This window comes from Bison bison, unplaced genomic scaffold (assembly GCF_000754665.1).
Source record: "Bison bison bison isolate TAMUID 2011002044 unplaced genomic scaffold, Bison_UMD1.0 scf7180017864330, whole genome shotgun sequence".
NCBI lineage: Eukaryota > Metazoa > Chordata > Mammalia > Artiodactyla > Bovidae > Bison > Bison bison.
In genome coordinates this window covers 13,696,597-13,709,190 of record NW_011494902.1, presented here as the reverse complement: position 1 = coordinate 13,709,190, position 12,594 = coordinate 13,696,597, and the positions used below count along the sequence as shown (strand labels likewise).

The window sequence follows — 12,594 nt, the reverse complement described above, 5'->3', positions numbered from 1 at the left end:
CATTGGTCACTTAACATCTTCAATTAGGCTATTTTTTACAAGCTGCTACTAGTTTATGAAATCTAATTAAGTGTTTTAAGGAAAATCAAAAAGCACATAATACATGTGGATGCTTATATAAACTGTATTAATACTCAAATGTGTATATGTAATAAAAACGATCCTTTCTTGATATTCATATTTGTTGCTAAATATTAAAATTACTCTGCCTTTTGGATTACTTGTGTTCAAAATAAAGATTCTATCTTCAACAGTATAGCTTCTTAAATCCTTAAAATGATTGAATAGGTTTGATTCACAGTGTCCCTTAAATGTTTTAGCAAAACTGGTTTTTATGTCCTCTTGGGAGAGTTCACTGCAGGTTGATATTATGAGGTGTTCGGATGGTAACAAAATTGATGTGTGTTAAGTCTCAATATCTGGCCCTACAGTTCTGGAATCACCGTATATAAACCTTGACACCATATCTGTTTTTAAAATTATTGAACAAGATATTCTCTAAAATTCTTACGGGCTTTATTTTCTTTGAATAAGGAAAATGAGAATAAGGAAACACAGTCAAGCAATGGCAATGATACTGGATTATGGAATTTCATTATTTTAAGAAAATAGCTCATGTAAATCATTTCATTTATATCTCATTGAACTTGTCACCTGCATGTTTTTCCAAGTTCAAGTTGTAAAAACCGCGCTTATATAGTTACACTTATGTAACAGTTTCTCTCCCCTTGCTTATATGAACAAAAACTCCAGGGGAAAAAAAAAGGTGCCTAGATATTTATCTAGCATAACTGCTTTAAATTTCACATGCAGAAGTGTGATTGTGCTGGCGCATTATGAATGGTAGCTTTGGTGTTGAAAAGTCCCCTCATTTGCTCATGGCATTTACAATTAGTAAATTAAAATGATTGTATCATATTAACAGTGGCACAACTAAAGTTTATAGTAGTCCTCTGAGGGCTGTGGGGGGAGACAAAGCAGCTGTTGCTGTTTGTTTATGCAACTCAGCAACATATGAGCGCTGGTCCCTCAATGGCGCTCGGCGGGCTGGGCTCCGCTTGATCTTTGAAGGTTGCTGCTGTTTGAACAAACCTCCCTGTGTCCCATGTAACACCATCTGTCTCACTAGGAATGTGGGAAGATTCAGCACACCCTAGCAGTTGTCATACCGTTTCTGTACTGTCTTTTTTGCAAAAGGCTTTTGTGTCATTGCTGCTTGAAAAAGGCTGGCCTCCTACCTTGAACATCCAGAGTGGATGACTGTATTTCTTTCTTTCTTTTTTTTTTCAGAATTCTAAGTCACAGTGCTTTTTTTCCCTTGTTCAAAAAGGTCAGCTGTGTTTGATTATATCTTTGCTGCTTTTAACTTGTCTTTTCAGCAAACTTTTTTTCTTTTTCGTCCCTACTCCCTAGCACACTACTCAAAAGGAAAATGACAGGTCGTTGAAGTCTTTCCTACTGGCCTGTGATAAAACTGCTCAAGCAGTTCTAGCCCAAGATGTTGTCTCTTACATTTGATAATGAATCAAATCTTACATGCAACATCTCAGGAAAAACAGGGTTTATATTTGCTACTAGCACTGTGAATGAGGTATTTAAACGTGCTTATCATGTAATAAAATATTTATAATTGAGGATTTTTTAATTTATGTGAGGTTTTTTTCTTTCTTCTTTAAAATTAGTATTGCTTCAGTATAAGATATGCTTTTACCTCAATACAGAAAAGAGAAAATGAGTTGTGTGTGTGGGGAGTTCTTCGGGGAGACTAGGATTTTGAGTATAATATTTATTTTTTTCCTTGACAAAATCATTGCGTTCCAACAGGGAATCTTCAGATTTTAGAATCTGCAGTAAACACAGAGAGCCACAAACATCTTTGCAATTATGCTTTCTCATCTCCAACGGCTCAAAGAAACATTTTGGAAAAGAGACTACAGAGATAATTCTAAAGCAAGTGTTGGATGCGCATGTGAAAGCACTTTTTTTTTTATTTGTTCCAATTTTATTGCCAACATTATCACTTTTATTGCAACTCTGAAAGACTGGGCAAATAAATAAACATGCACTCAAACCTTTTGGCCTGTCTGAAAATAGAGGCCTTTTAAAAATATTTGTAACAAATTTCCTTTGTTCCTCCTGCACAAAACTGATGTCAGTCTTTCTCCTTTTATAGCACCAAATGCTGACCCAAGGAGCAGGTAATCGCAAGTTCAAATGCACAGAGTGTGGCAAGGCCTTCAAATATAAACACCATCTGAAGGAACACCTGCGAATCCACAGTGGTGAGTAGCTGAGGCGCTGGTGCTTGTTTTTGCGTTTTGTTTCATTAGGAACGTTTCTAAAGATCGTATAAAATGTACACAACCCTGTTTGTAGTTTTTTAGAACTGCACATTCACGTCGTAAGCTTCGTGTGCCCGCTTGGCCTTGTGAGCCTTACGGTACCGCCAGTAGCACTACTAATAAGAGGAGGAGTGCTTATACTTCTGGAAAACTGCACGTGTTTTGCCTTCTTGTGAAATCTAGAGGCTCCTTTTTGTCCTTTAAAATGTTTTTGACCTGAAGAAACTCAGCTGGCAAATTCTGAAGGATATTCATTTTTTGATACCTAAACTTGAAAGAAGAATGTGGAAGAATTTTGGATAAGAGCTTTTGTATGATAAGTGTTCCTTGATTCCTGATAGCTATATTATTTTTTTTTGAAAGCTGTATTTTTAGAACAACATCTTACCACTGAGATTTCTTCTTTATAACTATTTTGATAGCTCTGCCAAGCATTTTATTACCAAATTGGATGCTAGTCAAAGGACTAGTTGGATTGGTAGAATCAATGGAATCTTCACAGAGTTGATTAAAGCCATGGCTACACTTTCCTTTAAATACTGTGACATCTTTATTGTACTATTGACCATACATTAATCTAACACTCTGTTTAAATAGGAGGCTGCCGAAGGCAAGACAAGATTTTGGATCTTGGCTGAAAAAGGCACAGATAGCCCTCACCTTCCACTGCTAACATCTTGAATTATGTCCTCCCAGGGTAGATAAAGCCCAGAAACAGTTATAGCCACATAATTCTAATCTAAGCACCTAGAATGTAGAGGTGCCCCATTGTGTTCCTTTCCTTTGATTGCACAGATTCTTGCCTGGGTAGACGATTGCAATTGTTGCCCCATCAAAAAGAAAAAAAATAACATTAATTTTAATTGTCATTTTAGGTGAAAAACCGTACGAGTGCCCCAACTGCAAGAAACGTTTCTCCCATTCTGGTTCCTACAGTTCACACATCAGCAGCAAGAAATGTATTGGCTTAATCTCTGTAAATGGCCGAATGAGAAACAATATCAAGACAGGTTCTTCTCCTAATTCTGTTTCTTCTTCTCCTACTAATTCAGCCATTACCCAGTTAAGAAACAAATTGGAGAATGGAAAACCACTTAGTATGTCTGAACAGACAGGCTTACTTAAAATTAAAACAGAACCACTAGACTTCAATGACTATAAAGTTCTTATGGCCACACATGGGTTCAGTGGAACTAGTCCTTTTATGAATGGTGCACTTGGAGCCACCAGCCCTTTAGGAGTTCATCCGTCTGCTCAGAGTCCAATGCAGCACTTAGGTGTAGGGATGGAAGCCCCTTTACTTGGATTTCCCACAATGAATAGTAATTTAAGCGAGGTACAAAAGGTTCTACAGATTGTGGACAACACAGTTTCCAGACAAAAAATGGACTGCAAGGCTGAAGAAATTTCCAAGTTGAAAGGTTATCACATGAAGGATCCATGCTCTCAACCTGAGGAACAAGGAGTTACTTCTCCTAATATTCCACCCGTAGGTCTTCCAGTAGTGAGTCATAATGGTGCCACTAAAAGTATTATTGACTACACGTTAGAAAAAGTCAATGAAGCCAAAGCTTGCCTCCAGAGCTTGACTACTGACTCAAGGAGACAGATCAGTAATATAAAGAAAGAGAAGCTACGTACTTTAATAGATTTGGTCACCGATGACAAAATGATTGAGAACCACAACATATCCACTCCATTCTCCTGCCAGTTCTGTAAAGAAAGTTTTCCTGGCCCCATTCCTTTGCATCAGCATGAACGTTACCTTTGTAAGATGAATGAAGAGATCAAGGCAGTCCTGCAACCCCATGAAAACATAGTCCCCAACAAAGCTGGAGTTTTTGTTGATAATAAAGCCCTCCTCTTGTCATCTGTACTTTCTGAGAAAGGAATGACAAGCCCCATCAACCCATACAAGGACCACATGTCTGTACTTAAAGCATATTATGCTATGAACATGGAGCCCAACTCTGATGAACTGCTGAAAATTTCCATTGCTGTGGGCCTTCCTCAGGAATTTGTGAAGGAATGGTTTGAGCAACGAAAAGTCTACCAGTACTCAAATTCCAGGTCACCATCACTGGAAAGGAACTCCAAGCCGTTAGCTCCCAACAGTAACCCTCCCACAAAAGACTCTTTATTACCCAGGTCTCCCGTAAAACCCATGGACTCCATAACGTCACCATCTATAGCAGAACTCCACAACAGTGTTACGAATTGTGACCCTCCTCTCAGGCTAACAAAACCTTCCCATTTTACCAATATTAAACCAGTTGAAAAATTGGACCACTCAAGGAGTAATACTCCTTCTCCCTTAAATCTTTCCTCCACATCTTCTAAAAACTCCCACAGTAGTTCTTACACTCCAAACAGCTTCTCATCTGAGGAGCTCCAGGCTGAGCCTTTGGACCTGTCATTACCAAAACAAATGAAAGAACCCAAAAGTATTATAGCCACAAAGAACAAAACGAAAGTTGGCAGCATAAATTTAGACCACAACAGTGTTTCTTCGTCATCTGAAAACTCAGATGAGCCTCTGAACTTGACTTTTATCAAGAAGGAGTTTTCAAATTCAAATAATCTGGACAGCAAAAGTGCTAACCCAGTGTTCGGCATGAACCCCTTTAGTGCCAAACCTCTCTACACAGCTCTTCCTCCACAAAGCGCGTTCCCCCCGGCCACTTTCATGCCACCAGTCCAGACGAGTATCCCTGGACTGCGACCATACCCAGGACTGGATCAGATGAGCTTCCTACCACACATGGCCTATACTTACCCAACTGGAGCAGCTACTTTTGCTGACATGCAGCAAAGGAGAAAGTACCAGCGGAAACCAGGATTTCAGGTAATGAGACTTTTTTTTAATCAGAAGAGAGGAGGTGAAAATTATATCACTTATGTGTATGTAGGAAAAAATCTTAGTGGAAAAAAAATCTAATGCTGTGTTCTCAGCAGAAATAGAGGAGTGGGTTTGAAGTTGAAGTTAAAACTGAGTGGGCTAGACAAATAAATGGAAAAACAGTGGGACCTTTTGCTATCAAGCAATTGTGCCTTAAGAAAAGATAAAGAACTTAATATTTATCATTAAGGTTTATTTAGATCGATCCATCTGCTTTCAGAATTATATGCTGATATGAGTATTTGGGGGGTTTCCCTGATAGCTCAGATGGTAAAGAATCTGCCTGCAGTGCAGGAGACCTCAGTTCAATCCCTGGGTTGGGAAGATCCCCTGGAGAAGGGAAAGGCAACCCACCCCAGTATCCTGGGCTGGAGAATTCCATGGACTGTACAGATCATGGGGTCGCAAAGAGTCAGACATGACTGAGTGACTTTCACTTCACTTCATGAGTATTTTCTAGGACTTACATAGAAGCTAAATGTTAACATTTTTGACAGTCACATACTTTTAGAGATGCTCACAATTTGCAATAATACATATGTAAATTTGATGTGCACTTGGTTTCATAGAGAACAGTTTATTTGGAAGAGTATTTTAAAAAATATTTTGTACATTCCACATGACTTCCTTTGTAGTTTTCAAGCTAGTGAATAATTTATGGTTTTTAAAATATAAAAGCAGGTATGTTTTAGCATCATGGAGTAAAATCCCTGTTTACAAAATAGGAGCATAAGTAGCAGTGCACCTCTGTAACAGCTGTTCCAGTATTCCAATTTACAGTACATCTGCCCTCTTTGTAAATGTATTTAAGCCTTTTTAATCTTCTCTAATATTAATTAGTGCAAACGTAGTCTAGGAAAAGTGAACTGTGGGCTAGCAAATGGAAATGTATGTTATCATGCAAGTTTGCACTCCTTTGGATCAAGACAAAATAAATATCAAGAAATTTAATAATTTACTGATCCACATTCATTATTGCTCAATGCTGAAGGCTGTTTTAACATAGATAGAACATTGATAAAAAGTGTTATTAATATTCCCTATTTCAAATTAGAAAATTAAATATAAAAATATAGCTCGAGGCCTTTAGTTGGTAGACATACATTTAAATAGATTGCATAATAATAACATTTTGTACCTAAATATAAAATTCAATTAAAATGGGGTTTCTGCAGCTACAGATCATTTCTAAAGTTAAGCACACTGGAAAATACACAAATTCTGATATTTAATTCTCACTCACAGATATTTGCTGATAGAAAAAAAATTAAGGAATATGAGGAAGTTTATGTTTCTCTCACCTTCAGAGTTGACCATTTTCTATCCTTGAAAAACAACAAGCTCTACCACCTAGGGCAGAGAAGGTTTATATTTTTGTTGAAATGTGAACCGTCATATATTGTTTATGGAAAATAACAGTTTCTAAGAACTAGATGGATTCATAGAGAGCACTTCTGAGATTCTCCAAATGTCAGCCGATGCAAACTTGTTTGTTATAAACACAAAGAGAAGCGACTGTGTTGAACTATGTGATTATGTCACAGGGAGAATTGCTTGATGGAGCACAAGACTACATGTCAGGCCTAGATGACATGACAGACTCCGACTCCTGTCTGTCTCGAAAGAAGATCAAGAAGACAGAGAGTGGCATGTATGCATGTGATTTGTGTGACAAGACATTCCAGAAAAGCAGTTCCCTTCTGCGACATAAATACGAACACACAGGTATGAGTGACTTTGACTAGCTAGTTAGAGCTTCCCGGCGTGCTGTACATTTCATAATATTTAATGAGTGCACTTGTGCAACATAAGATGTAGCATATGCTGATACCTTCAACAAGGAAGAAATAATGCTTTTGCCTAGCTCAGTAGGACTTTTTTGTTGCCTGTTTATTGGATCATTCATGTGTTTATGAGCCTGCTTGTCTTATATTTTTCAAGTTAGTCTGTACACCAAATTCACAAATCCTGTCAAAGATGTATTTAAATGGCCAGGGCAACGAAATGACATGACACAAGCCAGCTACAGAAAATATCTTCAAATTCTTAAGCTGTGATGAACCTATATGTGGAAAAATTGAACAATAAAAAATTCAGTCAATGCTGTATTTGTTTCATCATCGAAACATCAAGTAAGCCATGAGTGGCGGGGGGGCGGGGGGTGGTATTCAGTTTGGTTTTTACAAATTGGCCATATTTTGAATAAACTAAAAATGTTAGGACTGTGAAAGAAAAGACATAAGTGAATAATAGGCCAAATGAGCTACTGAAATTACTGATATTTGGAAGACTAAAATACAACTTTCTAAATGTAGACTATTTCTTTCCAATTCATGCATTCCTTTTCAGGAAGAATTAAACAGGGTTGACAAGATAGCTTGATTTTTCCCTATAAGTAGAGAGAGAATGGCTTAATTTTTCAAAAGAAAGCCAAGGGCCATAAGAAGAAGCAGTATTTGTTCCCCAAATCCAAGATCTGATCTATTATGTGCTGGACCCATACCTGTGTTCCCTCCCTCCTTCCCCCTCCCACCATTAACCAAAAAATAGCTCTGCTTCATCCCTGTTCTTAATCCATCTCCAGCTTTTCTCCACCAGAAATGTGGTATGCTGCACTGGGCCTAGGTGGGAAAAGAAAGAATGTAGGATTGCAACCAAAATACTGATGGCTGGAAATTATAGGAAGGTTCTCATTTTAAACCAAGATGTCTAGTATCAAACATTTTTAAAATATAGGGGAAAAAATTAACCTAACATAAATGCTTTTGGGGGGAAAGTGATGAAGATGCAAACAAGAACAACAAAGAAAAGGGAATGTGAATACTTCCTGTCACATTTTGACCGTCTACATCCATAGTATCCTTTTTAGCGATTGAAAATGATCCTTGGGAAGCATTTGTACTGTCACCTTGCCTTACTCCTCACTGGGCACGTGGCAGAGGCCGTACAAGTGACCACAGTCACCTGAGGCTGTGGAAAAGTTGGGTGAGTTTTGCAACATTAAACATTGAGGGTATTTGTGAAAAGAACAAAGTTGATAAATAACAGCGCTCTTATTTCAACCAACCCAGTTTTCTTTTTCTTCAATTGTCTGATACTAATTGCCATTATTTTGAAAGTTTTACTACTGATACTTTAAAAGCAACCTAATTTAAATAGCAAATCCCAATAGTTTTTATACTTATGTGACCTAATTCAATGTTTGAAACGTCAGTTTTCTTACACTTGTCTTTTATGATACATATCAATAGATATTTTCTTTAGTACCAAGTCCTATTTATGTATTATAGATTAAATATATTTTTATACCTAAATTTACTTTAATATCTTAATCAACCTCAAATATATTTTGTATTTCATTATTCAGCTACAGTAAGCACATCATTGAAGGCATCTTTCCCTCTCTGATTGGTTTTATTATATGAACATATGTAAACTCTATCATTTACTAGAGGGTGAGTGCAAAACTTTTATTTTAGTGAGGGCTGTTATACATATTGACATCCAGCCAATACCTTTATTTCTTACAAATTAGTCCATAAACTCCAAGGTGTATAGATAGTTGAGAGACACCAAAGTTGACAAACACAAATATGCATAATCAATTTGAAAAATATACTATACTAAAAAAATGTTCTGATCCTTTAAGATGTGAGAAAATCAGCTGCCTAGAAACATTGCCTAGCAACAAGATGCTAACCATCCAATGATTTCTCTAAACTTGTGATTAATTATTCTCCTGTTGGCTTCCCAGATTGTCAAGTTTCCACTGTGTAAACTTTTTTGGTCTCTTGACCAAACATCTCGTGACATTTTCTACTGTCAGTGTATTAGGTTCTATCAAAGTGAAGTTCTTCATGAATTTTCTATCACTATGATATATGTGGAAATTTAGCTTACTTTCCTTCCTAACTGGGCCCCACAAGCCTTTTATTTGTTTATATTAAGGACTAGTAATACTTTGAGAATGTGTTAAAAAGAAAATTATAAGGAGAACAATCTTTGGGTTGATTGATTCTAAGGTTGGGAAATGAGATTGAATGGTCATTTGATTATGTGTTGATTATGAATGTGTCATTGATAAACTGTATTTGTTATATCTGTCTACAATTTAACATATAAAATAGTTTAAGAAGGAAATTATGAGCTACTTATTTTCAAGATTCTGTGCTCTTTTACCTCAGCCTGTTTATTTCCTAAGCAGACACCAAAAATAATAATCCTTAATTCTCCTTACCAATGGCTCATTGCTTGCTTGCTTTTCCTGGGAATTGGGACTGGGACAGAGGAAGAAAACCCTACATAAATGTTGATTTCAATAGAATTAATTGTCACAAACAAGGAATGAGAAATAAAAAATCTGAAACTCTTGTTAAGCACTGTAAACAATTCACTTATTAAAAAAAAAAAAAGAATTCACTTAAATTCCACTAAAATTTAAATCTGACATCTATTGAGTACTTTCTCTATTGAGAAAGGTAGGTGCTTTTAAACCTACTTTATTTAGAAAAGTAATAAAAAAATGTTCCTACTTTGGAGTGAAGGTAAAGTTTCAAATTACCCAGCCAATTTTGTTTTTCAGTTACATGATAATCTTCTTCATACCACAGACCTTTCATTTATGAATTTCAGTTATTCTGTCAGGTGAATCATGAACCTTGATATTAGAGGGAAAAAAAAAAACTTACCCTGTAAAAGTTTTTACTTACTCAATATCAGTTTGGATGTTTTTTTCTGAATTTTGTTCATGTGGAAACTTAATTCCAGGACATCTTGATTTGAATCAGGTAAACCAATCAAGCAATTTAAAAAGAGATAAATGGCCAAGTCAGTTCCTATTTAAACTGAATGTATTAAATGCTTACCAGTGAAATTTCTGGAGATTAGTAGAATATTTAGTGCAATTCTAAAGCTTCTGCTCTCAAATTCTGTCTTTGGCATGACATAATAGCTGAACATTTTTTCTTTTAGGTTGTTGGTTCATAATGTAGAATTAATGTATTTTAATATAAGCATGATATTTATGATCAAAAGGACTCCCTTAAAATCAACCGCCTGTAACTATCGAATATCTATGGGCTACGCCGGTGCCTCAGTGGTAAAGAATTCGCCTGCAATGCAGGAGACACAGGAGACGTGGGTTTGATCCCTGGGTCAGGAAGATCCCCTGGAGGAGGGAATGGCAGACCACTCCAGTATACTAGCTGGGAAAATCCCATGTACAGAGAAGGCTGGCAGGCTACCATCCACAGGGTCGCAAAGAGTCAGACACAACTGAAGTGACTAAGAATGAGCACACATCAAATATCTATATCTTAAAGACTTCAGTTCAGTGGGCATCCCCGAGGCATATCTAACAGGCCTTGAACTTGTCCTTGAGAACGCTCATTAAGGACATTGCTCTGTGTTTTGTTCCTTTGGAAAAGAGACAGCCATATCAACTGTGATGTTTGTTCACAATTATTCACACAGCTGATCCATGTAGTGAACTAACCAATCAACATTCCTGGGCCCTTGAACTTCTGAGACATTAAGAGAGGTTGCAGAACAGTTCTGCCCACATGCATGTAGCAACTAAAGAACCAAGAAAGTTTTTAGTTTTTATCTGCAATTTCTCTTCTCTCCATTCAGATTCATTTCTTCCATGTACTTTGCTCCTGATACATGCATCTTGCTTACAACTTGGGAAATTACTGAACCTGTACTAATAAATACAAATAAAAATATCGAACATTCATTGAGTGCTTACTATGTGCAGTCCTTGAACTAAACACTTTACCTACATTGTCTCCTTCACTCTTGGTGCCCAGTCTACAAGTTAGGTCCCCAAATGATTTCCCTATTACCAACAAGGACCCTAATCCTCAGAGGGAGAGGTTAACATGCCTTAGGCTACACAGCAGGTCTTAAAAGATGGATTTGAACCTGGGCAGTCAAACTCTAGAATCCATCTTCCCTATCTAACTCTGCACCACCCTGGCTCTGTGAATGAATTACCACTGTCAGAATCATCTTATCCTAGCTCCTAATAGCATTTTTTTAAAGGTCCAAGTAAAATACACACAAGAGAGATCAAATTCATATATAGCAACTTGAGGTTTTCTGGGAGGCAAAACCTCTGTCTTTTTCCCAAATGCACTTCTGCTTCCTGTTAAATTACCTTCCCACCCGGTGGTCTTGTCAAATGAAAAAGCACACTCTCTTTCCAAACTCTTGGCACTCCATTGACATTCTCTTCTGTGTTATCTACTTTACCTCATTCAATACATCTTTTCCAAAAGTTAAGTTCTTGTGTGGTTTGAATTACACTTTTTTTCTTCAGACTACAAGCGGCCTTGAAACAGATTACTAGAATCTTCTTTATTTCCAATACTTTCTATTTTTTTTCCTCTTACAGGTAAATAACTTCTTCCTACTCTAATATTGTGGTTTACCACATTTTATCACTTAATTTATCCTGGATGTTACAATAAGATAAAGATCATTAATGAACTAACATAGAGCATCCAACAGCATTTTCTAAATAGTAGCATGCCCCAGAGGCATTCAATAACATTATTAAAGATATTTGATTACTAATTGAGATTATATATCACCATATACCTGAATACGTGAAGTGTGTAGAATGGATTCCTAATCTGAATGTCACTTAGCAAATGAAAATGGTATTGAATCTACTCATGCTGGTTTTCGATTTGCTGAAATGCGAATTTGTATTAGGAAATATAAGCACATAACTTCATGTATGTTATGATGATACATACTGCTCTTCATGACACATTTCTGACTTTAATTCTGGAGCATCAGTCTGATAAATTTTTTTTGTCAGTTCTATTTTGGAAATAAACTTTTAAGTATGGCAGCTATGGAAGGTGTTGAAGGCATTCCAATGCTATTTGTGGCCTGGAATCAACCAGATGTGTTTAGGCTTGGCACCAGTTTCAAGTTCCAAACACTGGTTAGACACTGCCTGGAATGCCAAAGGAAATACAGCATTCTCTAGCTGAAGAGTATTTTAACACTCAACAAGTGGCTGACATCTCATGGAAAACTTTAGAGGGAAAACACTGTTTGGGTTAGTTCAGCCTGCATGACATCTATCTTTCTGCTTTGTGTTTTCAAATGATTTCTTCTCTAATTTGTATTCTTAGAAGCATATGGCTGATAAGACATTCTTAACATCATCTTTCCTCTATTCCTGCTCCTGCCTGACTTGGCAGTTTGCTCCTGTTTGAGCTATAAAGCCCATTTCCAAAGCAATCATTTATGCTGTAACAAGCAGAGGGTGTATATGGCAAAGTCAGCGATGATGCCATCTTGATCATTTTTATACAAGTCCTTGTTTTTAAAAAT

The 12,594-nt window shown here is 36.8% G+C and overlaps 1 protein-coding gene across 1 annotated transcript in view; it reads left to right on the top strand.

The window, feature by feature from the left end:
• Nucleotides 1-12,594, top strand: part of ZEB2 (zinc finger E-box binding homeobox 2) — a 134,760-nt gene that overhangs the window by 116,261 nt on the left and 5,905 nt on the right. The window contains exons 9-11 of the mRNA XM_010853708.1: nt 2,174-2,282; nt 3,218-5,187; nt 6,786-6,966. Of these exons, the coding sequence (XP_010852010.1) occupies nt 2,174-2,282; nt 3,218-5,187; nt 6,786-6,966 (2,260 nt within the window). The remainder of the gene's footprint in view (nt 1-2,173; nt 2,283-3,217; nt 5,188-6,785; nt 6,967-12,594) is intronic.